Source organism: Psittacula echo (assembly GCF_963264785.1).
Source record: "Psittacula echo genome assembly, chromosome: 1".
NCBI lineage: Eukaryota > Metazoa > Chordata > Aves > Psittaciformes > Psittacidae > Psittacula > Psittacula echo.
This window is the reverse complement of record NC_137735.1, coordinates 68,410,714-68,438,479: the sequence shown is the minus strand read 5'-3', so window position 1 is coordinate 68,438,479 and position 27,766 is coordinate 68,410,714. Positions and strand designations below refer to the sequence as shown.

Here is a 27,766-nt window from a genome sequence, read left to right as displayed (position 1 = left end):
TCACCATTTTTACAGTTTATCACAGCCTTTGTGTAGCAAGTCAAAAATTCACTTTTCTGGAAGTGGGGCACAGAAAAATATTACTCTGTGTGGTAATTAGAGTCCATGACAACATAACTGCTGAAAGTGATCGAGGACCACCTAAACCAGTAAGACAAAGAATCTCTGGTGAAGCAACAGGGCATGCGGCTGGTGGCTATTTTTCAGAGCAGTCCTCTGCAAATTGCCAAAGCTCTCTGTTGTTAATCTAGGATAATCAAGTGCTGAAGCAGACCATGCTGTGCTACATGTCATCACAGCTATAGTTTATAATGGAAGGGACAGGCTATCCTGGGACTCTTACATTTTTGAACTTGGAAGGATGAAAAGCTTTGGAAAGCACACCATAGGTTGTGCTTCAGTTCTTCAAACACCTCTCTTCCAAGGGCTGATACGTTTTGCCACATACCAGAGCAGTTCCAGAGATAAAGTGACATTCAGCAAAGCCAACAATTTCAGAAGCCCTAGTGCCGGCTGCAGAAATTAGAAACAGCTTATTTCACTAGGAATTAGTGAAAATGAAAATAGAACAGATAAGAGTATGCATCCGTCATAGGATGCTTAATCTGCAAGATAAATAAAGATAGAGTCTCATCCAACAAAATATCAGTCCAAGACTTTTATTCCAGTAGCTTTGACAAAGATTGCTTTTAGTCACAGTGGCTTTATCCTTTAAGCAGAAGGCTGTGGAATGGCTTTTTGAAGCCTTTGCGTTATTCCAGTTATTCCTAAGCAGATACAGTGGCAACAGGCTGTATTTTTGTTGGAACTTTATTATAATTTGCTTTATGATGGAAGGAGAAGGTGCTGCTTTGTGCCATGGGTGGGAATGTCAAAATGCTGTAATTTCCCTTTCAACATCTTTCCAAAGTTCTGCTTGAAGAGAATGCAGTCAGATATCCCTTGTAATTCACATTTTGTATATGAAGTGTGTCTAATATACCTTATTTGATCCTAGTTTAGAATTATTGCCATTCTGATGGCTGGAATGGGTCTCAGTAAAGATTTTGTAGTAGATGCACACTCATGCATATGCACAAAGCACAGTGGAGGTTGAGGAGAACAGTGTCATATAAACCCATAATTCATTATAGAATTTTTCATTATTAAGATAATACTAACAAGATTATCTATCTATTCTGTTTGTTCTTAGTCCCTAAGAGACCTTGTTCATTTGAACACATGTGACATAACCTTCCACAGGGATTTTGCTGGTCATCTGCCAGCACTTGGAGAGGAGCTTTACCATAGCCTGAATTGCCTGTGATTTGTACAAGTGTTCTCTGAAAACATCCATGTTGTTATGCCACTGCTAAGACATAACAACACAGAAAAACTACAGCAAGGTTTGGTAGGAACAAGGTCCAGCTCACCCAAGGTTGGAGCCACCACTTCAACCAATGACGGTAACTTCAAACACGGCTATTTTGAATTTTCATGCTATAAAGTACCTGCTGCTACTACTTGTAAACAGGTTTTATTCTCAAAGCAGGAGCCTTAAAAATGTTTACTCCTGGATACTATTGTACAAGGAAGGGTAGTATCTAAAATGTTTACATAGGGGCAAAATCAGATCTTATACAGCCAAATGTCCTGTGCTTACAATTGCAAATCCGAACTTGGGAGAAAACAAGGTTATTATTTTCCCCATGACCCAATTTAAAAAAACAAATAGGTATTTTTTATGAGCTTTTAAATTAGTTACAACCTTTTACTTACATTTTAGCATGGAATGTTAAAATGGTAAAACTATGCACCACAGTTTGGACCAAAAGTAAGACACTAATGTACATAACAAGACAACATGGACCTAGAATGAGTTCATCTGACATGGTTTCAGTTAAATCTACTGCTTTTCTTAGCATGTGCATTGGTTACATGCTGGGTAGTGCTTTGGAAGTTATTACTGGATGCTACTTTAAAGCAGAGATGTTAATCACAGAAGCGTCTCTCTAACCAACTTAAATCGTATTAGGTTGTCTGTTGCAGCACTGAATACTGGTCCTAATGAGCAGCGTGTGGTATGAGAAACTGCACAAATTCTTTTGTCTCCGAGGAAGAGTATGGGATTTCACACAGGAATCAGCTGGTTGATTGCACAAATATTTCCATTAAATCTTTCCAAAGGCTTCAGCACTGCTTACTGGGAAAAAGAAAAAAGAATCTGATTTAGAGGAAGCAACAATAACCAATGTTTAGCAACAGACCTGATTCATCAGGTCTTTTTCTTTGCAAACATTTAAACACATTGTGAATTTGGCTGCAGGTTATCAGTGAATTACAGCATATAAACACCACTGCTGTGTAAATCATGTTTATCTGATGGCTTGTGAAAGCTTGCTCTGCTACCACCAGCAAAGCCCAATTTCAACAAATCCCTCATCTTCAGCCATGTTGCTCAGGTATAACTGAATTCCTCTGCATGCTGGATATATTCCACTAAACCTTACTTCTACAAATAGCTGCTTGCTTAACTTGAAGTACAAGGTAAACCAATTGTGTTCGCTGAGATTACTGATATAAGTAGCTTCATAGCAGTGTGAATCTGGGGCCAAGAGCCACACGCTGTAGAGTTGCTGTACTCAGAAAAGAAAGGGGAATACTAGTATATTCCTACACAGCATCAATTCAAGGCTTTATTTGAAGATTTTACCTGTTACTACTATTCTATCCTTTTACATACACAAAATAAATGAATACATATGCTTTTCTTGATTGGGAATGCATTGTAGCTCGACCTATTAATTGAAAAAAGTCAGTCAGCCTACTTCTAGCCCTAAGTAGTAAACTGCTTTATACACCTTTTTTCTCCTAACAAGATCAAAGTGGACCTCAGAACAAAATTCTTTTTGTAACCTTGTGATGCTGTAGTCCTAAAAAGTAATTTTTTTAAATCAAAAAGAGCCCAAGCAGTTTAAGCAGCATTCAGTGGACCTATATTCTGATAGCAGATTCCTCTAATTTTTCAACTATTTTCAATTTGTTCCATCAAAATTGCTTCCTGCAGCTTCCCTTCCCTCCCACTCCTGCCCCTTTCAGTTACCGTCTCTGCCTTCATTAATCAAATTGGCTATATTGGGTATTTGTTGTCTAAATCAAATTCTGGAATAACAATGCAACATTTTGTAGGGTTGCAAGATGTTTATAGGGGGGAAAAAAGATTCCTAACTCTATTGCTTTCCCTCTGTCACTGCATTTATGTGTCCCGGAGTGGACAGAATTTCTTGGTAATTTATTTTTCTGATGCGATATCCTCAGGTGCCCTTAGCTTTCACTTTCAGAAAAACAACAGCTTTGAGACACCCAGACTTGCAACTTTTCTGCACATCTCACCTACGTTCATTAAATATCTGTTCCCCTTCATGCTTTCAGCTTTTTTTTCTTAGTTTTAAATGCTAAAACAACATGGAAAAAGACTATGAAGTTTAAGAATATTTACCTTTTCTCACAAGCAGATAAAAGACATTACCTTGTTTTATATTGCAGTGGATGATGGAATAAACAAACATGCATTTGCCAAGGACTCAGAACATAATGATAAGTTTCCATAAGTGTATTTAGAAGATATGTGTTGAGACTGCAGTGAAAAATCCGTTTCTTTGCTGTTTCCTTTTCCTCCTGCACTGTACTCCAAGAATTACTGCATGACTTGCTAACCAGCAGCACAACTAATTCTGAGAATTCCTGGCCTGGGAGGTCTATTTGCTCAGCTTTCAGTTGTTTCTATTCTAGTTAATATCTTTTTTACCAAGATTCCTGTTCATATTTCAGCCAAACTCTTTATTCCCTCAGGTTTCTATCGCCATCTTACAGTCCACTCTTGGAAATGGGAGTCACAGGGAATAGCAAAATAGTAAGAATATTGGGGGGAAAGTATCTTATTCTATAAATTAATAAGGCCAACTGAGCAAGATACTAGTAACCTAGTAAGAATATTATAGTCAATACTTTTCATTAGCACAAACTAAAAGTGCCAAGAGACTAACTGTGAAAAATTGTTTTTAAAGAAGTGAGTCTGGAAGGTTACAACTTCACCATGTTTACACTGAGGATAGCAAGAGTTCACTTGTATAGGGCAATTACCCAGAAGTTCAGTATCTATACAATTGAAACTAATGTCCAAAGAATACTTTTTGCCTGGAAGAAAGGTACAACTCTTGGGTCTTTATCAAGTTTGCAAGGGCCTAAGATAAAGCCATAAATAAACACCCAGCATGACAATTGATGTAGAAAAGTTTTGCTCCCTAGCCTCTGAGATGCCAGCAATGGTTTCCAGGCAATAAGAAATACTTCAGTTCTTTTTTGCAGTGTACTTGTTGGGGACAGAAATACAAATTCACCATCAGAGTGCATGTGCAGACTTACCACATGCTGCAATCACCACTATCTGAGAAAAAAAGAAAGGTGAGGAGCAGGAAACCACATGCTGCAATTGTACTCTGTACCTTTAGGGTTCCTTAGCAACTTCTTCAGGTGTCTTCTCCCCCACAGAAACTGAAAATGGAGACAAAACACCAATGAGAAATGTCGGAATCAACTTATTTGATGACAAATAGTCAAGTAAGTCGTTTCCCTCCAGTCTGAATTATCCTTTGGCCTAAAAGGATACAATTTACAAAGCCATACTAGGTATACAGATATTTCTCCTTTTAGCTTTTAAATTCTAATTGTAAAAGAGTTTAGAGGCCAAATTTCTAAATTCCTTTGAAAATCTCCCCAGTGAGGATTTTAACACACATTTTCTTTTGCATTCAATTACATTGTTCAACTTCAATAGCAATACAGGAGTGTACAATAGCAATACAGAGTGAAACACTGCAATGTTTATAAATATTGAATGCTCTATATTTTTCTTTACAGCAATGTAATTTAAGAAAGTTTCATCTTTCAAATTAAGTCAGACGTCAAAAAAGTATGTTACATCCCGTCCAGCACAAGGGAGAATTTCTTGTTCTTGAACTTTACATCTAGCCACTTAGCAGGACACTGAGCTCAAAACACTGCGGCAATACACATACACAATATATATTCCTACTGCATGGCAAAATTCAGCTTTCTGCTATGACTACGATGCTAAACACAGTCACCACAAGCAGCCACTCCCGAGCTACACATGCGCTTGCAGCTAGTTCAGTGCAAACAGCCATTAGTGCTTTTCAGAGACAAAACATTTCAGACCCAGCTGTACTCTTGCACCTTCTGAAGTTTGCTCCGACTCCTCAGCATCAGCGTCCTGGCTCCTTGAGGATGTGTCAGAAATATCTTGAGCTGCTGAGGCTATGCCTTCCTTGACACTGTCTAAGTTTTCCTCGTGGGCAGAAGAAGCTGAAACATCCAAGACTTCACTCACAGTTTCTATGAATCAAATTAGAGAGATAATTGTCTTCTCTTTCCATTCACCGGCATAAACGAGGGCGAGCAGTCAAAGCTCACAAACTACGAAGTACCTGCCTAACACGCATGTTTGAAATAACTGAAGACAACAGAGTCTATCAGATGATTAAATTTTATCATGCAAATAAAAGTTTGCAAGTGGAATTCCAGGGAAAATCTGACTTCCCAACCCTGGGGCAGAAAACTATAAACATGAACGGTTTTCATGTCTTTAGACAAAGGTAAATATTCTCTAACACCACAGAACGGTTTGGGTTGGAAAGGACCTTAAAGCTCATTCAGCTCCAACCCCCCTGCTATGGGCAGGGACACCTTCCACTAGACCAGGTTGCTCCAAGCCCCTGTGTCCAACCTGGCCTTGAACACTGCCAGGGATGGGGCAGCCACAGCTTCTCTGGGCAACCTGTGCCAGTGTCTCACCAGCCTTACAGGGAACAACTTCTTCCTAATACTGAATCTAAATCTCCCCTCTTTCAGCTTAAAGCCACGTACGCTCTCTTGCAGACATTCTCATTCTATTTTCCAATTTCTGCCAAACTATTAACGACGTGCAAGATACTAATCGCAATGTTTCCATGGAAATTATCCTGGTCTGATCCACACCATAGGGACAAACACACACAAACACTCCACATAACCTTGCAGAGGGCAGTTTTAATGTAGAAATATCCTAACATCAGCCTGAAAGTTCGGGCTGTGATTCCAGTGTAGCATGATTGCCAAGTAGCCGTTTTTCAATACTTCTTACGGATAAAGCAATCTATGTATAAAAAGCGCGTAATAGTTAATATGTCAATATACAGATACACTACAGGGAGACTGAACACATCATCCAGCAGCTACATGTCAAATTTTACTTGAGTAAATTCTCTCTTACCAAGTTCTCTGTTCTTCTACCAAGGAACTCTGTAGTTACAAACTGTCCCCTGTGCTAAGCTACATGTATGTGAAATACAGTCAACTGAACAGCTCCATTAGAAGTTCAATAAATGCGGTAAATAGGAGTTTTGTAGAGCTAGCATCCCAAGCCTTTTTCCAAGTATCAGCTTGCAGCTATTTAATACAGCTGATTCTGAACATCAACTATTTCACTTTATTTTGTAGAATATGGACTGAATTTTAAAGAAGCAACAGAAAAAAATAATCAGGAATTTCTACCTTTGTCTTTATAGGGAGGAGCTATGCAATGAAGATAGCACATTTTAAATTCAGAATGTTAGTTATTTCATAGCTAGCATCACTTGATGTAATGCAATATATCTGCTACCTTAACAAGTTGCAGGGTTTGAGTTTGTAACATCACTCAGTTTATATTACCAAAAACTTGCTCTCTGGATTATATTATTGCATCTTCCTAATTCTTATTTCTTGTGAAGTTTCAGTGTTTTAATTTCTTTTGAATTAGTAAATTGGTGAGCAACTAGAGAGAACAACATGGACTTTCCTGCTTTTTAATAAAACCTTATTTCCTTTGAATGGGAATTGTGCTTATCACCACCTACAGGAATACCTGCCGTGAAACAAACATTAACACCTACACCACTTGTACTGAATGATTTTTGTCTGGTCTTAAGTATTATTTTATGGCTATCAGAAAGGCAATCTACTTCAACAAGAGATGGATGCTTCTTAATGTGTTCATTCAGGTCTCTGCAGAGCAGCTAAATACAAAGGGCCTTGTTGCAACAGGCATTGCATTCTTTAAAACTTCTATCTGTACATGTGAGTAACTGTCCTTGGTCACTGCAGGAAACCCCAGCTGGTGCTTGTACTCGAGTGGCTTTCACATTCCTTACTTAAACACATGTGGCTACAGTTTCCTGGGAGCCACCTTCCTGGTGCCTCGGCTGAAGGCTTCTTTCCAAGAAGAGAAAGCCAGCACTAGCTGGCAGTCCAAGCACACTCGCACACAGCAGAACCAGACATGGCAGCTTCCACTGGGTCATTATCCACACCTTAAGGCATTATTTCCAACAAAGACTCAGACTAGCTCACCAAGATCATTTTGACACAGTTTCTTTGGCCTACTGCAATGACAGAAAGCTATTTAAGTGGGGTTTGGTGCTTTGAGCACCATGAAAATAAGAACCAGTCCATATATTCTGAGCATTAATCTGATGCACCAAAACAAATCTCATTGTATTTTCTGGTGATTTGTACACAGCTCAGTCTTGGACCAAATGCTCTGTATCCCACTCAGAAGGTCAACATGTTTTAGTCCTAGGGAATGGCTGTGATCCCAGGGCAACACCAGGTGATGAACGATAACCTGGCAAGCTGAGAACAAGTCCCTCACCCCTTCCAGAATTGGGTCTGTCACACAGCCCCCTCTCTGTGAGGAACATCAGACACACTGCCCGAGTCCCTCGCATCCTCAGCTGGTAGCACAAAGCATTACAAAGTTTAGGAACTTCTCCTTTTTGTTTCCCTGGATGTTAAATTTGATCTCGGTACTATTTCATCCCACACGTTTTGGTTTTGGGTTTTTTGTTTGTTTGTTTGTTTGGGTTTTTTCTCCTTAATCTATATGCATTTAATATTTTTTGATTACCAGTCCATCTTAATCTCTCACAGTTGTTCCATGTACAGTCCTGCAGTCACACCCTTTTACGTAAAGAGATTTTAATCTATGCCTGGTACAATGATGACTCATTTTACATAATCCTTGGAAGAAGCATTTTACTTCTCTGTCTATTCAGTTATTGCAAAGTTGTTCATAAGCCTGTTGTAAAACTCTACAGCAATTAATGGATGTAACTGAAATCACTTCTAACTTTTGTCAGGTCAAATACTAAATAACTTAAGCTTCTTCATTTTTCTCAGAAGAGAGCTGTAGAGGAGTTACAACATCTTAACTGGTTCCGTGTTGTTTTCTGAATGATGACCAGTTTGAAGTTCTGAAGTCCTTGTATTTCCTCGCGCAGCGATGACTATGACCCATGTTGTCTATTTATGCCAGCTTTCTTACAGCTTTTACAGGCTTTAACTGAGCAAAACAATCTGCATTGTGCAACTGCTTCTCTGCAGTGAAGACACACAGTATTCAAGTGCTGTTTGCATTGTTTTCAACTGAATGCCCAGCTGCTGTATTATCGCTACCACACAGTGCTGCTGCAGCTCCCTAGCATCTTTAACACAACACCCACCTGCAGCATTACAGTCAAACTGGTCTCTGTCAAATGATGATGCACCCTGATCCATACAATTTAAAATCTGCCAGAAATGGGAATGTTTGTCATTTTGTTTAGTTTCTTCTTATAGCCACAAAAATAGAGTTGGTTGGGATTTTTTCTTAGTTCTGTAAGGGAGGAACCAGCCGTACACCTTCATTCATCCACAGCATTGGAGCTAAATGGTTTCACAATTTTAGTGTTTCATTGTTTGGTGTGTTGTGTGTCCCTCCTCATCTTAGTAGCATGTATTTCTCTATAGAAGCCATACACTTCACAGTTTCATACAAGGCATTATACTGGTAGCAAAATCTCAGTCTTTTTTTATCATATTAGCTATTTTTTCTGAAGGAAAAAAAAAAAAATCTTTCATGCTTCTTCACCAGACATTTGTAATTTTCAAGATTTCCCCTGAGATAAGTAGATACATCCCAGTATCAGTGGCTATAGTTTCTTCAATTTTGCTAGGCATTTGTATACACCGCTGAGCTTACAGATCTGCATTAGGAGCTTGACTTTCGTAGTTTCAACAAAAGATCATATAAAAGAAATTCAAGGCTCAGAGAAATCAAACTAATCACATTTACTAACTGCAGGCAAGTGGTTAGGCTTTGCATATGCATCCACAGCTCTTCCGAAAGCATTCAAAGGGATTTTAACATACCAAAGATTCTGAGGACAAGCATCCTCAGGCTAGGTAGACACAACCATCAGTAGAGAAATCAACATCTTTGTAATATCCAATCCTTACATGTAACACTGAACCCTAACAAAAATATCACCTGCTCCATCTCAGCGTAGTGATATACACTCCCAAGTGGTCTTTATCTCCTCTGCTTTATGAGATAACCAATCTGAGAAGAAGTATGTCCTTCCACATTGCACATGCAGGAACAGAACATGATGGGACGAGCACCAGCAGCACATTACGTATGCACCAAATACAATAACAAACCATTTATGTTATGAAAACACATCTGGTTTGAGTTGAGTAAATACAGAAAAGGAAATTGATTTTACAGACAAAAGGAAATTAGGGGTTTTGTTTAGAACTTTGTTGGGTTTGGTTTTTGTTTTTTCCAGTAAGACAGCAGCATTAGGCAGCTCCAGTAGCTTATCAGCACACTCTGCAACATCTAGTTCCACCTAGAAATATAATTTTTAGGAAACTATTCCTATTATTTCAGGAAAAAAAAAAAAAAAAAAAAAAAAACAACAAACAAAAAAACCAAAAAAAGCTATTCCCTATGTAAAGTCACTATTCCTGCAGTCTTTAAAGACACATTTTTACTCTCACAAGTGCTACAGTTGCAGCACTGAGAGCACAGGACTTTTCACTGCTGTGCATCCACAGCAGAACAGAAAACAGCCCAAACCCAGGCTGATTCTGCATCCTCATGGTGGTCAACTGACTGAACAGCAGCGACCTCAGCATGCCCCCAGCAGAACAGAGGCACAGTCAGCAGGGACCTGCATGCCCCGTGTCACTGACACATCTTTGCTCCAGCTAACAATAAAAAGTACCTCCCCCCCAAACACAGATTGACTTTCTCCTGCCAGTCAATAAAAAACCCCAAACAACACAAACCCCATGCAGATGGACCGACTTTCAGTACCCAGATCTTAATGCTTTAGAGCTGCCCTTCAAAAAACTCAACCATGTTAACGCCAGGGTTGGGTCTGCACACTCCCACTGAAGCAGCAGCTCATTAGCAACTAATTGTTAAGAAAACAAACAAAAAAAACCCCTTATATAGCATATAGAAATAAATTGTTCTGAAGAGGAAAGAACTGCTTTTCTCATGCAGGTGAAGTACTCCACCTTGTGAAGGAAATACCTCTTTTTGTCAACAGGTAAAACCAGAGGGAGCTGCCTCTCGGACAGCAGAATTTAGAGAAGGGAAAGTACAAAATTTTTTAAAAGCTGAGGGACGCTCTTGGAATTCAGAATTTCCCTCCAACAGAAAAAACTTTGCCAGCTTTGGCCAGCCAGCTCAGCACTGCTGCAAATGCTCCCCCTGTTCAGAGTCCTTTTGTGTTGAGACTTCATTATTAGTATTTTTAATACCTATTGATACCAGTTTATAGATGACTGATACAAATAGTCTGTAGGCATAAACTAACTTGTACATTGTATTCTTAAATCTTCCTGGATTTAAGCCTGGGGTTGTAAGTGGCTTTGTAAGTTTGTTTTCCTTATTTACAATACATATGGTGAAGAAACCTGTTCCAGATTTTAAAATTAAAACTATATTCAATCTTTTCCTTGCTCAGGGAGAGGTGGGGATCTCCCCCTCCCCAGGAGGAAGTTTCATAACAAGATCATGCGGTACAGCCTATATTTTTTCCTCCAGTTTTGCATTTCCCTTCTAGTGTATATAAAACTATAACATTTTGATTCTAATCCTTTGATTTATTTTACAAGTGATATTTCCAGTTAAAAAACCCAACAAAATCTGAACACGGACTGGTTAAGAGATATTTAAAAATACATTTTTATGAATGAAGCATTTCACTTAAAGCGGCATCCTTCACGTCATGAATTACTTTTTTTAAGCAGTCAAGATTAAGCTTGTATCTGTAGTGCAGAACATTGGGTTGAGTTACTTTAAAAAATATTCTTTGCAGAAGAATTTGGCTTTATAAATCCAAAATAATACAAGTGAGCCAGAATAATAGAAATGGAATCTGCCTGGAGCACACAAACCAAAGCTGGAGTTCAAAACAAGGCTTTGATATGTCAAGCTGCCTATAACATAACTAATGTCACACACCAATTCCAAAGGGGAAAAAAAGAGTAAAATTTGTGAGAACAGACACAATATTCAATATTTCATTTACAGCCTTTCAGAGAACCACTCATGTGATTATGTGATGCTTTTGTTTACCTAAAGCTTCTCCTCAGTAAGGTCCTCTGAGGGTCTTGAGATGTCCCCTGAAACATTAGGATAGGCAGAACGAAACATTCTCCATTCTTTTTCGTAGCTTAAAGACCTGATAATGGAAAACTGACAGTGGAGTAGAGTTCACTTTTAAAAAGTAGAATTCTGCCATTTTTTTTAAAGGTAATTCAGGAATGTATTTGAGACAGACAGCAAAATAGAGCACAGGAGGTGGGGGTACCTGGTTCCCTCAGATCTAATCCAGGGGAGAACAGAGCAGTAGCAGCAGCAGGAAACTGTGATTCTCTTTAAGACCACCTTAACATCTTTCGGTTCCATCATCAGCTTTAAGGAAAATGGAAAAGAAGCTTGTTCAGCAATGGCTTCTGTTCTAAACCCTGAGGTGGTGGTAACAGCTAAGGCCCCCTTCCTTCTTCCCTTTCTTCCATCAGAAGCCACCTGCCACTCCAGGTACAGGTGACTTGGATTCAGTATCTCCTCCCTCTGCCTACAGGGCTCAAGCTACCATCAGCCACATTAACAATAATAATCACCAAGGCAGTTTGGGACAAAACAGGCAAAATTGTGCACATGTTACTCAGATCTACCTGAAATGCTCTCTCTCTGCTCACTGGCATTTTATTTAGTGACCATTTAAGATTATAACCAGCTACAGTAAGTTTTCCATCTCTTCAGAAAGGAAAAAACCCGCAAAACCCCAACCACTTAACAGTTAAACACTGGGCTTAAAAAGGAAAATATCTACAGATGGTTAACCACAGACCAACGCCTCCCTCTGACACTGTGAATTCAGCACTTGAGCTTCAGACAGGAAAAAATAAACCTTTCAGCTCTATGCAGTAAACTGAATCAGGGAACTAACAATTATTAAGAAAAGTCCTAATTATTTTTTCAGGCTGATCAGTTCCTTGAATGCACAGGACAGAAACTAGTGGCTGGGAACTGCCAAAGCCCACATTGCTATCAATAGATTGTTTGCAGAACTGCCCTGGCCTAACCACCCTGTTGTTTGGACCTTGCATGAAGGCAGTCTCCGCATTCCCTACCCAGCAATACCTTACTAGAGCCGCTGGCATCAAGAGTTCTCTCTCTTTGGCATTTTAGGTATGCCATAAATTAAACCTGAACTAGCTGCTCAGAGGCCAAGGTCTCTGAGAAACTGATGAACAAAGGAAGGCTGGAATTTCTAATAATCCTGCCACTATAAAAATACGACACCTCTTTCTTTTCGCATGCCATCCAGAAACAATCCAGTTAAAAATCCATGAGATCCATCTGAGAGCCTAACTCATGGTGCTGTGAAGCACATTTTTAAGAACAAAAAAAACCACAAAACAAAAATGTTCTTCACTCCATATAGCAAGAAAAGAAACAACTTCATTCAACCAAACATTTCACAGGTTGGTTGTGTCTCATGCAGGTCACTAGTTCCTATGAAAAGCCTCATTAGTTCATACTAATGACCAGAAGAGTCACTTCAAGAGAGCTTATTCTACAATGGATGACTACAAAAAAAAAAAAAAAGATTCAGAGATGCCTGAATGGTCATAATAGAAGTGTAGCAGTGCATATCACATTAATCCAGAATAGTTTATAGTACCTCATATAATTTCAAGTATATAGTTTTATATTTCGTAACAAGGATTTGTAGCAATGAGAGGCAATTCGCATTGTGGTTGGTTGTTTTAAACCTCTAGTCACTGACTGGAATGGAGCATGAGGAAAACTAGTGCAAGTTAACATAAACAGCATACATGAAAATGCACTAATAATTTGATGTATGAAATCCTTCAGAAGCTCTAAAAAGAACCCCATTTAATTAAAGTTATTTTCTTTAACACTCTTCATACAAAGTTTTACCCATTTACATTGTTTTCAAAGGAGCTACTGAAGTTCAGCATGTTGGATTTTGAAAAGGCTGATTCTCTTTAATAAGAAACACTGCCAAAAACCAATATGAAAATCCCTGCTGTTACCATTCAGCAACAGAAAGGAGTCCCCGTTGACATTTCCTCTAAAGTAGGGAACCAACAGTATTCCTCTACATGCTATATTTACAGAAAATTTTCAAGTAGCACAGGTACTACTACTTAAGGTCAAGTAAATGCTAACAGTTTTCACTGAACAAAGCAAGTTCTTGCTTTCCAGTTTAAAAAAATAAAATTATTTTAGGATTCCTTTTAAGTCTTGACTATGAGCTGAAATTATTTTATTAGTGAAAAGCAGTAAGTCCATTTCCTCCTTAATAGTAACTACCATTCAGGCATTATTCACTTTATGTCCTTTAACTAGTTTTAACCTGGTTTTCAGAAGCTACTTGTCCCCTTCTGCTACAGCAGATGAATAGGAAGACAGTTATCTTTGTCGTGGTTTAAACTCTGTCCTCAAGTTAGCCATGCAGTCCACTTCCTCCCCTGCCCTTTCTGTCCCCCCACCCCCCCCCCACCCCGGCTCCCAAAGGGATGAGGAGGAGAATCGAAAGAATGTAACTCCCACGGGTTGAGATAAGAGCAGTCCAGTAACTAAGGTATAACACAAATCACTACTGCTGTCACCAATAATAATAATGATAAAGGAAATAACAAGGGAAGAGAATACGATACCACCCGTCGAAAAACCAGCCTGACCAAGCAGTGAGCCAGCCTTTCTGGGTAACTCCCAGTTACATCCTCCGGCATGACGTGCTGTGGTATGGAATACCTCTTTGGCTAGTTTGGGTTAAGTGTCCTGTCCCTGCTTCCTCCCAGCTTCCCCTCCTCCCTGGCAGAGCATGAGACTCACAAAGTCCTTGGTCAGGGTAAACATCTGAGCAGTAACTAAAAACCTCAGTGTTATCAGCACTGTCCCCAGGCCGAAAGTCAAAAACACAGCGCTGCACCAGCTACTAAGAAGGAGAAAAAATGACTGCTGCTGCTGAACCCAGGACAATCTTACATAGTTCTCCCCCACTTATTTGTTTGCACTGTTAGCTGTAAAGTTCTAGGAGTTTTTTCCATTTTACTGGAATCTTCTTCCCCGACCCAGTGTTGTTGAATTCTCATTCTCATGCTGTAGAATTCTCTTTTCCTCTATGCTGATCTAAACCAAACAGCCTTTCCATTTACCAACCTGCGTCTTCAGATGCTCATAACTTTTACAGAAGTCTTTTCTAAACATTCTCCATTTGTGCTGTGACAACTCATCTACAACTCAGTTTTATGAAGGGAAAAGAGAAGAGGACAGTGGCCAGTTCGTGGTAATCAGAGAGATACAAGATAAATGCAGCAGCCCAAGGGCCAGATAAAGTGATAAATGTGAAGCAGAGATACTAAACAGAATTTTCACATGGATACCTCCCCAGTACGATATTACTCACATAATTCAACTTTCTAGATCCTAATTTGGCTAGCTTAGTCTACCACAGTCTACAGCATCTTACCCCAGTACCTGAGATTGTAAACAACTGCAGGTTGCATGGCTTTTCCTCCTTTCTCCATCTCACACAACAAAACATCTAGAAGGATGTGTTTATTCTACCATGCAACATCATTCTGAAAGCTTCTGAGTAAGTATGAGCATTTGCAAATCACTTTGAGGACTTTTCAGCTATCTTCAAAATACTCCCAGTGTCAGAGCACTTGAATACACACCCAGGGTTTGGGAACTTCCCAACCAAAATCAACGTACACTGATCACATTGGGCATTTTTATCTGCTTGGCACCGTTGTGTGGTGGGGTCAGCAGAAGTCCTGTGCAGAAAGTAGTAACTCCTGTCCAGTGTGGCCTATATTTGTTTCTCTAGGCAACAGATAACTGGCACTGTAACACCATTCAAAGCGTAACATGGATAATACTGGCACATTCACACACTAATCCTCCCCAAGCCTAGTTACTCACTCCAGTGGCGTTTGAAATAGCAGAGAAGAGACCATGTCCTTCAATACTTCACAAAATCAGGAAAAAACCTATGCTACTAAAGTTAGAAGTCAAAGAAATCATATTTGGGGCTGATGGATTTTGCTATGCCAGTTGATAACTCCAAAATGTTAAGCTTCAATACTAGAGTTGGAGAAAAGTTTATAGCAGCAATATAAAGATTAAAAATCACAGATGGAACAGCTCTGCCTAATCCAAATAGCAGCCTAGCAGCTTGCCAAACTGTGCATTTTATAGCATTTGTTCTTATTTCATGGTCCCCACACAGAGTACACTAGAAGGAGAACAGCAGGAAACTTACCAGCATCAGGCAGTGACCAAGAGTGACAGCACAACTGCTTAAGTAGTAAAAAGATACCAAAACCTAGAATTTAGAGGAAGCTAAGACTTTGGGAACAGAGTAACATGGCATAGGACTTCACAAAATTCCAGATACTTAAAAAAAATTTAAGGTTTTAAATTGTTTAAATTGAGGCAAGGAGAAAATTCCAGCCAGGTACAATTGTAATTATCTATCTAAAACTGAAATTGCCCTGGTTAAGTACCTACCTCCGAAGTTGTTTTTTGTTTGGTTGGCTTGGGCTTTTTTGGTACATCTATGCATAATCACACATTCATGTTATCTGTACACATACATAAGTATGTGTTCTGGTGCAGGACATAAACGTTCACTAGCACCTTGCACTTCCAAATATATTACAGAAAGCCTTAGAGATTAAAACAACTGCATTAGAAAAAGCAGGAGTTTACTGGTAATGACAAAAATACTTGCACCTTCACCAGTAGAAGTAACACCAAGCTACCAACAAAACTAATACAAGTTATTTAAAGAAGTATTCTTTTTCAAAGTGCAAAGGCTTTGCATTTTTCAAATATGCAAAGCCTGCATTTCCCTGGGCAGTTCTGAAAGAAAAATCCTTCTCTACCTCAGTAAAAATTAAGATACTTTTTTTTTCCCCCTAAATGGAAACACAAATGATTAATAGTTTAATACAAAACTGAAAGGCATTTCATAGAACCATAGAATGGTTTGGGTTGGAAGGGACCTTAAAGATCATCTAGTTCCAACCCCCAGTATTTCCAGACTGATTTTAATGATAAAAATGTTTGGGTTTTTTTTAAAACAGAAATAGCTGATGACTGCAAGTAACCACTGAACAAAGTGGTACATAGAGAGCAGAGATCTTTTGAATCAAATTACCTTCTTCTTCTAAGTGTTATGTCAATAGCGACTAGCTTATACATAGATTGAAGGAAAGGGATACCAGTTTAAGCCTGTGCACGTAAGACCACATGCTGCTTGTTAAGCCCTTCACACAGTCAGGAGTCAGAGGCCCCTGTCAATTCCCAGGAAATCCGAGGCAAGAAGCTCTTCAGCGGTCACGCTGTCCTCCCATAGACGTGGCCAGGAGGAGAGGAGCAGCTGAACTCTGAGGTGACCTGACTGGGGCCTCTGCAGCCTCCCAGGGCAGGACTTGGGTTATGCAGCCACCAAAGGGACTCAGTTCCAGCGAGGAACCTCAGGTGAACTCCTTACAAGACCCACAGGGTTCAACCCTGGCTCAGGCACACCTGTTACCAACAGTCACTGCCAACAGTGCACTGGTGACCAGCAGCATGAGAACACTGCTCTCAGGAGCAAGTTCTAACAGCCCAGAAACACCATAGAGGTCAGGCAATGCTACAACAGGGAGAATGCTCTCTTGCCTTAGAAACTAGTAATTACTGACAGGAAGTACAGCTTCTGCTGCTTGATATGAAATGCTTTAGCTGACATGGGATCTTAGCTGCTTCCTCTTCAATAGAGCAGCAGGAATACTTACTGTATGGAATACCCTGCCCTATCCAACAATAAACAAATATCCCTGGATAAACATTGTGAAAGGAATATTCAACCAACTCTAGACACAAGCAAGTGTCCACTCCTTAAAGTGAAATTTTACAATTGCTCTGTAGAACAAGAGGTGAACACTGCAAGACTTTTAAAAACATTCTCTTAACAGCTCTAATTCACTAACCTTAACATATATTAGACTACTTCTTCTATAAATGAAATGGTCTAAATATTCTATAGAAATGGAAATTATTTTTGGCAGATTGGTCCAAGTATTGTTTTAAAATTTTTATAGTTTTATATATAGGCTGGTTTTATTTATAGGCTGGTTTTGCAGACAAGCACAGGAGCTGTTCACACATGAATTAAACTCCATTCATACCTAGACCCTTCACAAGAGCCAGCTATTTGACGTGCTACACTATTTCTCAAGTTCATTTGTTAAAAAGGCAGTTGAGATGCATCCATTCCTTGCTGGAGTTACCAAGGAAAAAGGCAAAATCAGTTCCAGAATCTCGTAGTAACTCTCAAGGTACTACGATAACGTCCCACAGACTATCAGAATACTTTTCATCTCAGTTTGGCTTCTTTTAGATATACCCTTTCAAGTAGATGCTTTTTTAACTCACTCAGTCAAAGATGGGTGTGCAGTCAAGATTCCATGCTTAAGTCGAGCTGAAAGCCATGTCAGTGGTTTTTATACTTGCTACAGCCACACTGAAGTCTTCCCTTCCAAAGCAAGAAGTAGAGCAAAGTTTGCCCCTCATAATAGCCTGGCAAGATATTGGTTGATTTGGTTTTGAACTGAAGACACCAGATGCAAATGTCTGCTGCTTTCCCATAGACTGAGAAATTGCAATTCTTTTATGCATGTCCCTTCTAACTTTAGTTGAACAGATCAAGAGGTGCTCTGTCCTCAGAGGTTAGTAGTATAAAATAAAACTAAATTAAAAAAAAAAAAGTTCTAAAAACTCAAGCTACACTATAATCCTGTATTTTGTGCAACTTATGGACAGGTTTGCATTTGTATTGTGATTTTTTTAAAAGCCCAATAAACCAGCATATTTCAAATGCCCTGACAGTTCAAAATACTAGCTATGTAGCCACTTATCAACATAAGTGTTTAATACCAATTTGATGTTTTATTGAAATTTGACATTTTTAGCCTATTATAACCTTAAAACTGAGATCATGACAATATTTTGGTTGCTATGAAGGATTCTGTTGAAGTTGCATTACCAGCACAACTATTATTATTTAGTGTTAGCATCTTGGGAATGGCCAGTGAACTGAGGCATTTAGATCCTTAAACAAACCCTTAAGAATCAGATCACCAAAACAACTCCTTAGCTGATCATATTACATGCTCACCTTATTAAATAAGAGAAATAGAATGGGGTAGTAAAATAAGTTTTTCATTCCACTAGTTTTAGACAGTGACTGTGGTGCCAGAGGCAGCACGCTTTGAGAGACACTGATTTAATTACTAACTTAATTACCTTAAGCACATCATATGTCAAATTAACTCCTCAATTACTGCAGGACAAACTCCATTAGGAACAGTGACGTTTGTTCTTAATGTTCTGTAGTAAGAGGCAAAGTTCTAGGACTCACAACACACATGCACAAAGACTCTATTCTTAAGTTAACCTTGCACTGCAGCAGCTTCTGAATTAGCAGCAACTTCCAAGTCAGCAGCAGCTTCCTGCTGTGCTTTCTCCACAGCCGGGGATGGTTCTGGAGCTGGTAGGTCATTCTCCCCTCCAGTTTCCGGGGATACCCCAGCATTCTCATCCTGTACTGCAGGTCCAGCAGCAGCTACTGCATCAGCCTCTTCCGTGGCTGTCTCTGCTTCAGTGACTTCAGCCATCTCTTCTTCATCACCTTTTAAGGATTTATTTAATACAATAAAGAGAGTAAAGTACATGCATGCAACAAATTCACCCACCGCTTTTTACCACCATCCTCCTTTAAATTTAAAATGGGAAGCTAAGCTCTGGGATCAGCATTTACAAAGTCAAGAAATCAATGATTAATCCCCCCATATTGTCTAATATGGCACTGAAAAAGATGTTTACAAGATGAGGAAACCATATTCTTAATTACTGAGTTTCATAATTGTTTCAGTGTAGTAAGAAAAGAAATTGTGGGTTAAAAGTGGCTGAAAGAGGTGGGAGTGCAGGAAAGGATAAAAAAGGACCTCATCAAGTGTTGCTCCAGCATCCTGTACTGAAAGGGCGAGTGATAATGCACTCATGGGTGTCAGAGGGAGCAGGATTCTTGCCCTGTTTGCACCCAGCAGTGGAATTACCACACTAAGAGCAAGATGTTTGCTACCATAGTTAGAAGCTGTTACAGAGCTCATTATCCATCAGGCTCAGAACTACTGCAAGCCAAGATGTGCCTTCAAGTCTACGCAGGGCTATTTTTAAGGTGGTTAACTTGGCTGGCAATAGCTACAATAATGCTGAGGGCAACAGCCATCAGTCTTCAGATGAGTTTTGTGACATCTCTTAGAATTGTGCTGCCACACGTACTCTGCTATCCTTATCTGCCCTGCTTTCTTCAGATTGAACAAAGCATAACCCCTGCAAGAGCCATAGCACTCAAGTAAGAAAGGTCAGGTCTGTGGGGCAGAATAAAGCAGGGGACCCTTACTGAAACTAGGTGTGTATCAGTAAGAAAATAACTTGCTAATTTGAAGTGGTCAGCATTCACTTTACTGGAGATATGACCGCTTATGACTAATCATTTTCTTTTTACAACTTCCAGCTGTCTTTAAAGACTTGACTACACTTATGTGGGTCAAAATTGCTAGAATCTCAAAACCCCAGTGTTTCCTAGTCATGCATTACTTCAAACTCAACTGAGACAAGTCATCAGAAACTAACGGCACAAGGCACCAGAGATGCACAACCACCATGCAAACATGCACTAAGATCAAGTTAACAAAAGAAAAGTTATATATCAAGTATTCATTGCAAGTTTACCACTAGAACCAACTCACCATGTGAAAGCACAGAACTGGAAATAAAGTTTGTAATACAGTGTAAACTAAGTGAGAATAGACAGGAAAGTGCTTAAAGAGACATAGTCAGAATTTATTTTATTCTTTTCTGTTTAAAAACTAAACAGATCAATTTTAATTCTGGTTTTCTTAGGCTAGTGCAAGCCTATCTTTTTGTGTTCGGGTGTAAACACAAGGCTATTAGTTGCTCAGCACAGAAATCAAAGCTTTGTATTATACAACCTGATCATGTCCCTTTAAGAGAATGCTATATTCCAAAAAAAACCTAAATCAATTACACAAAGAACAGACTAACAGCCAAGCTCAGCATTCAGTACACTTTATTGGACAGTCAAATATAGAGTGCATTCATTCAAAACAGCCAGCTTCTCAATCTCCGAACTGCCTTCTGCAAAGCAGATTCAGTAATAAGCTCAATATGGTTTGGCCTTGCAAACATAGGTAGTTCTTTTAGTCTCACAAGTACGGAGTTTTACAATAGAAGGTATAAAGTCATCCCAAGGTAGGCTGCAAGGTACGCAATGGTGAACGACTGTCCTTTGTTTGTATTTAACTTCCTCGGGTTTGGAAAGAGATTTCCCTTGTATTTTAGTCTGGAAAGTGTAAAAGCAGAGTATAGATTAGAAAGATTGAATCAGCTTGCATTAAGTTAAAAAGAAGTCATTGCTAAAAAAGAAGGAAATCAGGAACAAGTTTCAAGGAGACACATGCACATGGAAGAAAAAAACTCAGTTATTTGCTAAATAAGCAAGTAGAATGTTCTTCAAGGAAAACATCATTTTACAGTTCAAATGATGTCCCAGATCTCCTACTGCTACTTAGAGTCAGGCTTCTGCCAGGGGCTTTTTTAAACCCCTTTCTAAATTTGTGAGCAGCTTTCAGTTAAGAGCAGCTCTAGAAAATTTGCTAATAGGTTATATTTTTTAATGTCTGATATCCTTAATTAAAATACCATTAAATATCATTTCAACCCTCTAATAAACAAACAAACATAGAATAGCATTTGATTGTTTCTCTTGTAGTGATAGCCTTGTTCGCTACATGCATTACTACATTCTTTAGAATAGACATTTTGGGTTTGGGGACAAGCAGAGAATTTTCCTCAGGATGAGAAAACAAAAATCATCCATATCAGGAGAGTCTCTTTCTGATCAGCTGCTCCCTAGTATCATGTTCTTTCAGCTAGAATGCTCTTCTCTTACAACAGGACATGCAGCAAATATTCCATGAATGTGCTGTTTGGCACACTGCTTTTCTATCCACCACTTCATACTGTAACCAGCACTGTTTTACAGCTTATTTTAAGCTTGAGTCTACGTGACCCTAAAAATATTTGCTTACTTTGAGAACAGAATTTTTAATTGCTCTTATCAGCAATGCTCACTGTGAAAAAGTGTCAGGACTAACTAAATCTGAAGAGTGGGCAAAGAAGCTGCAGGGGCACTTCTGGGAAAAGCAATACTATGGTAACAATCCGTGTCACAATACACACAAAAATATGACTATGCAGGGAACAGGGGGAAAAGGGAAGGAAGAGAGACTAATTCCTTTGAGAAAGCACACAGAGGATTCCATAGGAGAAGTAGCAAAAGAAACCTCTTTTGGGAGGATACACTTGGGAATGAAGAAGGATTTTTAGAAGAGCTGATTCAACAGTAGCTTTTTATTGTGAACTGGAATTAGCCACTCAGAAGTCCAATTAAAAACTCTTAGTTGAGTGTTTATTCAGAAGTCCAATATGAAAAATAATACAGGAAACAAGTTTCAACTGTGTTCACTGTACGGTCTTAGAAATGCTTTGGACTTCTTACTAGCAATACTACCAATAATAAGGAAGGCAGCAATCATCCGCCATCACTAAGTAGCTCAAGGCATCAAATTATGGGATGTCTGGAGAGTACCCGAAGTTAGAATTAAGTTGCAGAGCAGCGAGTACTCCTGTGCTAGCCTTGAGCTACACAGGTAATAGCCTTCAGTGGGTCACATGCACCACTGACCTCCAATATCCCACTCAAATCTTTTGGAAGACTAGGGTTATAACTCAGTACCTTGCAGAAGTGAACCTTAAGAGAAAAGAGGGAACATACTGGCATCATTTGGAATGCCTTGGAAGGTTTGCTTAATGCTCTCACATCTACAATGTCCATCTGAGTACGTTAGTCAGAATGTAAGTGTAACCCTCATTTCTTCCCTCAACAGCAGATGACTAGATCACTATGAGGAAACACCTACTACTTTGGTCCTAGCTAGATTTTCTAATTTTAGAGACAAGGAAGGATTGCATTAAAATTGTGGCCAAATTCTCAGCATTTAAAAAATTAAGTTTAAAAACTGTAGTGCTTCCAGCAGCTTAAGAAAAATTAAGATGTTTTGCCATTTTAAATCTTAAAATCTGTAATTGTAAAGTTCCAGAACTAAAGAATGTGTCATGGAACTTCAAGATTAACAACTTCAAAAAAAAATTATTTTAGAGGCAGAGAATTCAGAGCATGTTCTCACATTGAAAGAAAAATTTAACCTCAGCATACTCTATTCAAATCTATTCTTTGTGTGCATGGAGATATATTAAATCAATTCTCTAGATGTCAGCATCAGAAAAATAAGGGAGAGTAATACAGCATTAATTTATTTTAAAAATGAAAATATAAAGACACCGAAGAAGCCACTTTTTTCTAATTGTTTTTCCTAGCAAGGCCATGCTTGCCAAAGTTCTACCCTTTATATTAATGCTGCCATAACACTAATTGATGTAGACAGAGACAACATTCCATTACAAGCATTTGAACTAACATGGTCTAATTATTTAAGCATGAAGAGCTAAGTTAGAATTTGCCATACACTTAGGTGGTATCTACTTTTCATTTAATCCTGAATTTAAAAGCACAAAATGCTAATTGTGGGACAAGAATAGGGTCCAACTTACAGTATTTAAAAAAAATCAAAACCTTAGTTTTTTTCCTTTTGAACTATATTCCCTGATGGCACGTGGCCTGGAGCCAAACTGCTGACTGAGGAACAGATATTATCCCCTTCCCCTTCAGCAAACAAAAGAATAAAACTGATTTTGACAGCATTATGTGTTTAGTCAGGTTTCATTAAGCTTCCAGTAAATCCAATGCAAATACCCAATGTACAATTAATGGTTCACACTTCAACTTTTTCCCTCCAAAGGTACTTCCGAAAGTTGACCACAGGCCAGATTCACTGCCTAAACATTAAGTCTATTCCCAGAGTTTGTGCAGAAGTAGCTTTTTAACAGATCACTGCATGACCACCTTTGTCTTTACTCCCACTCAGAGAGCTCAGACAAGCACTTCGACAGGGTTAAGGCCTGATTAGACAATCTAGAAATCTGTTCCAGATCCTCACATAGCCGGGGAACAAGAGAGAAGAGCTCAACTCACGTTTGTCTTTTTGCCTCTGAGATCTCTCATGAAGAATATTCACATGTTCAATGTAGTTGCTGCGGGATGAAGTGACTATTCTGTAGGCCTGAAAGGAAATTATACCTAAACTTATTGCTACATCCCTACAAAATTATCAAACAAAAAGAGAGGAGAGGAAGAAAAGGGTTTTGAAGCAAGTGCTACTGCCCGTCTCAGAAGGCATATCAAATTATGCTAAGCAAGGTTAGGAAAATAAATTAAAAATCTATTTTGGTATACTAACATATTAATAAGTTTCATATTTCTCTGTTGTTAGAAAGCAAACACAACATACCATGCAGTTTTCAAAGTGCTGCAGCATTTCAGGAATTGAATACAGTATTTTAAAAGACTATTACAATTGGATTATTTATTTAACAAAAAACCAACTATGGCAAAAAGGTGACAGCAAGAGAATTTGCTATTCCTCCAGATATGCAATCACACAAGTTTTGTATTTCAAACAAGTAGAAGCTACTTACCATTCAAGAGGATTGTTTTGTGGGAGAGGGAAACATGCACCTCTGTGTGCTAGTCACTACCTCACTATCTCAAATCTTTGGGGTGGTGGGGCAGGAAGCTATGAAATGGAGGCTTCAGGGACGTGAAGCACAGAGTCTGATGTATTTAGTTGCAGGGAAGACCATGATTATTGAAAAGCCTGACAAAAGTTGTTCACAAAACTTTAACATGCTTTTTCTAAGTGACTAATATTCTTATCTTCCTTTGGGCCCCAATTAACAAGGTTCATAATCTTCCCCTTGTGGCTTCAGAGAGCTGATTTCACATCCATCTTACCCACTTTGAGATACTCTTAATGTTTGTGGTTGACAAGAAGAAGCAAGGGGTTACAGGCAGGGGCCTTACTACGTCTTTGGGTACATTTCACATAGCTTTAAATACGTTGTCCGCTAAGAATGACAACAGCACTAGATATAAAAGGTAACAGTAAAACAGGCAAGCAGTAGGCATCCAGTTTCACCAGTTCTCCTGAACTGATTTTTAAGTTAGATTGTCTTGAATTATATGCTATGACATCCACACTCTATTGATGGCTTTATGATAATTTTTCAGCCAGAATACACCTTCTTCCATGCCAACTCAGAAAGCACAACAGTTCCATTCCCAAACACTTACATAAAATAAACCACCAAAAGCAGCAACACCAGTAAGAAGATAGTAAAACATGGACTCTCCAGAAGAGCCAGGAACGCTCCCAGATGACATCTGGCGAAGAGGTGCTATAAAAAAAATTACTGAAATCAGTGTAAACATGCAGCTAAAATACGACCCCAAAACAGAACGACAGGATCTGAAATCCATATGGAAAAGGATGATTTTAAAACGATGTAACAAAACAAAGAGATACAGCTTTGTGTTTAGTACAACTGAGTAACACAGGGTGTGGTGCCTAACTGAACAAGATACCGGGCTGAGCTCTTTCTAAGATTTTACATGAACTACGTTGTCTATCAGCTTCCAAGTAGTGGATGCAATCTATAGACGCTACGGAATGACCTGAGAAATGTAAAAAAACTTCTGCCTAAGGTACATAAAAGAATTAATCTGTCCTTATTCAGCCTTGCTGATGAAACCCTCTTCCCTTTAGTAATAGAGCATTTTAAGAAAAGGCCTTTTCCTTTGAATGCTCATTCCCTCACCTCAGACAGACTACGGACATTTCAAATATTGGCCAACCTTGTCTGAAAGGCAGCATTACACAATTTTACCCTTAGCTGTGTACATATTCACTGTAACAGCAGCGTTAGCTGTTTATTTGCATTCACCAGTTCTGCAGCTTTGATGCTTGCTCTAGCCTTGAGTTCTTCTGTACATCTCAAAGACCTAGGAAAAACACAATTCTGTTTGTCAACAACGCTTTCAGCCAAATTTTGTGACTCTATCCCAGAGGAGAAACACCTCACTGAAAAGGCACTTGTTAAACATAAAACAGCTCTGAGCACTGCAGTCAGTAGCTGCAAAAAGTGTCTCCATCTCAAACCACTGCCATCGTGTGCCAGATTATGTTTAGCGTCATCCGTCTCATGACACACTTTTCAGACTCCTCTTGGATAGTAAGGCAGCCTAATGGATCTTCTTACATTTATATACGATCTATAGCAGTGGCTTGGGAATACCATCTTCTCAAAGGCTGCACGCCATAGGCAGGAGAGTGCTCAGCGACCCTGGAATCACCCAGCACGGCAGGACGATTTACTTTTTTATACGCTGGTTACACAACTCCTGATGCGCCAAAAGCCACGGCTGCAACCCCGCAGGCTGATTCCCGCTCCCCCAGTTGCTTGCAGGGCGTTGAGGAAACCACCGCTTTGGACATACACCTGAAGGGATTCTGCGGAGGATGGAAGTGAGGATAATGGCGTCCGCCCAGCTGAGGGAGGGGGATTACACCTGCCCGACACCGAGCCTGCTTCATGGATGTCGGGGGAAGCGGGGTGGGAGGGAAGGCCTAGCCGGTTCTCCCAAGGGCGAGGACAGCGGTGCCGCCCCGCCGAAACGCGGCGGAGGTGCCAAGGCAGCCGGTTCCCAGAAGCGCGATAACGGAGCGGCCGCACCCGGCTCCCTCCTTCCCGCCCGTCCCCTCACACGGCAGGGATAGCTAACGGCCGCGCCGCGCGCCCGCCGCACCTGCACCCCCGGCCCGCGACCTTCGCGCGTCCCCACACCGCGGACAGGCGGCGGCGCGTCCCGTCCCGCCCCGCCCCGCGCGTCCACCACCCCCCGCTGTCCCGTTGACCTCTACCGAGCCCCGGCTCGGGCTCCGAGGCGGCCCCCCGCGTACCACGCTGTTTGAGGCGGCTCGCAGCAGAGGGAGCCCTGCTCAGGCGCGAGGCCAGCGCCTGCGAGGCGGCCCTGCAGAGATACATGGCGGCAGCAGCGGGAACCGGGGAGCGGAGCGGGCACCTCGAGCTGGCTGACAGCACAAAACTGCTACCGCGGCAGAAGACACCGATCCGCCCTCTCCTCCCAGCACTGCAGGGCGGGGCCACCGTGGGGGAGGGCGGGGCCAGCGGCAGCCCCGCCCCGAGCCGCCGCACCTGGGCGCCGCTCCCGGGATCGTGATGGAGCGGAGTCGGTGCCGCAGTCGTCCTGCCGGGACGCGGGATAGGGAGCGCCGCCGCAGAAGCGCCGTCCGCGGGAGGGGAGGGCTAAACACAGACACTGGCGCGCCACACGGCAGCTGGCTGCGACAGCGGGAATCAGCGAGAGCTGCACAGGCCCGGAGCGTGCGGAAAGATGAAAGGGGGGTAGGTTGTGAGGAGCGGGCTGGTGCTTTACTAGAATAGAAAGCTCTCCAAGAGCGTCCCTCCGCCAACAATTTCTGAAGAGCTCAAAGTAAACTGACAGCAAAAGGCACTCGGGGACAGGGTGCCAGTACAAAGGGGCTCAAGGTCGCTAGAAAAATGCTTGCAGAAGCAAATTCCACTACAAGTCTTGTCAGCTGTTACAGTCACAGGTGCCTCTAGATCAGAGCCACCCAGCTGTCCTCTTACTCCCCACATCGTTAGACGGCTGTGCCGTTACTCATTTCTCCTCTACACACTACTTTGATGATCTCTCAATGATTTTCTGATGCCGTACCCTGCCACTTGTCATTATCCCCTTTTTTGTCCTTTGTCCTTGACTGACCTTGATGCATGAAGAGACAGCTCAAGCATTCAGAAGGCAGCACTCACACTGGCAACCGACAGCAGCTCTGCAGTCTCACCACAGAGGCTCTGGGCACCTTTCAGGCCATGAGCAACTCCGAAAAGAGCAGGAAATACCAGCCTCTCCTCTGCCACACAGGGCATGAACCCTGGATAAGGTACTGCACAAAACAGCACCATCTCAACTGCCAACTACCACTTCTCCAAGGAGCAGGTCCTTGGAGAGTAGAAGGATACAACTCCATCTGCAATAAGCCTGAAAGCAGCAAGACAGAAAAGCTGTTGTGCCCAAGAGAATGTGTGTAACAGCCCCTGAGGAAGGGACAGGCTGAGAGGTCAAATAAACAGCCTCCAAGATTCAAGACTGCGCTTTCGTCCTCACCTTCT

General features: G+C 40.6%; 1 protein-coding gene across 1 annotated transcript; it reads right to left on the bottom strand.

Annotated features, from left to right (window-relative positions):
• Positions 1–719: 719 nt before the first annotated feature.
• On the bottom strand, positions 720–26,654 carry MGARP (mitochondria localized glutamic acid rich protein). The gene is made up of 7 exons (XM_080630445.1): positions 26,512–26,654; positions 24,846–24,949; positions 23,688–23,775; positions 18,906–19,139; positions 5,236–5,394; positions 4,485–4,533; positions 720–2,182 (listed from the first exon to the last, which is right to left on the bottom strand). Exons 1-6 carry the CDS (start codon positions 26,594–26,596, stop codon positions 4,487–4,489), a joined length of 717 nt encoding a protein of 238 aa, XP_080486571.1. The 5' UTR covers positions 26,597–26,654; the 3' UTR covers positions 720–2,182; positions 4,485–4,486.
• Positions 26,655–27,766: the final 1,112 nt, after the last annotated feature.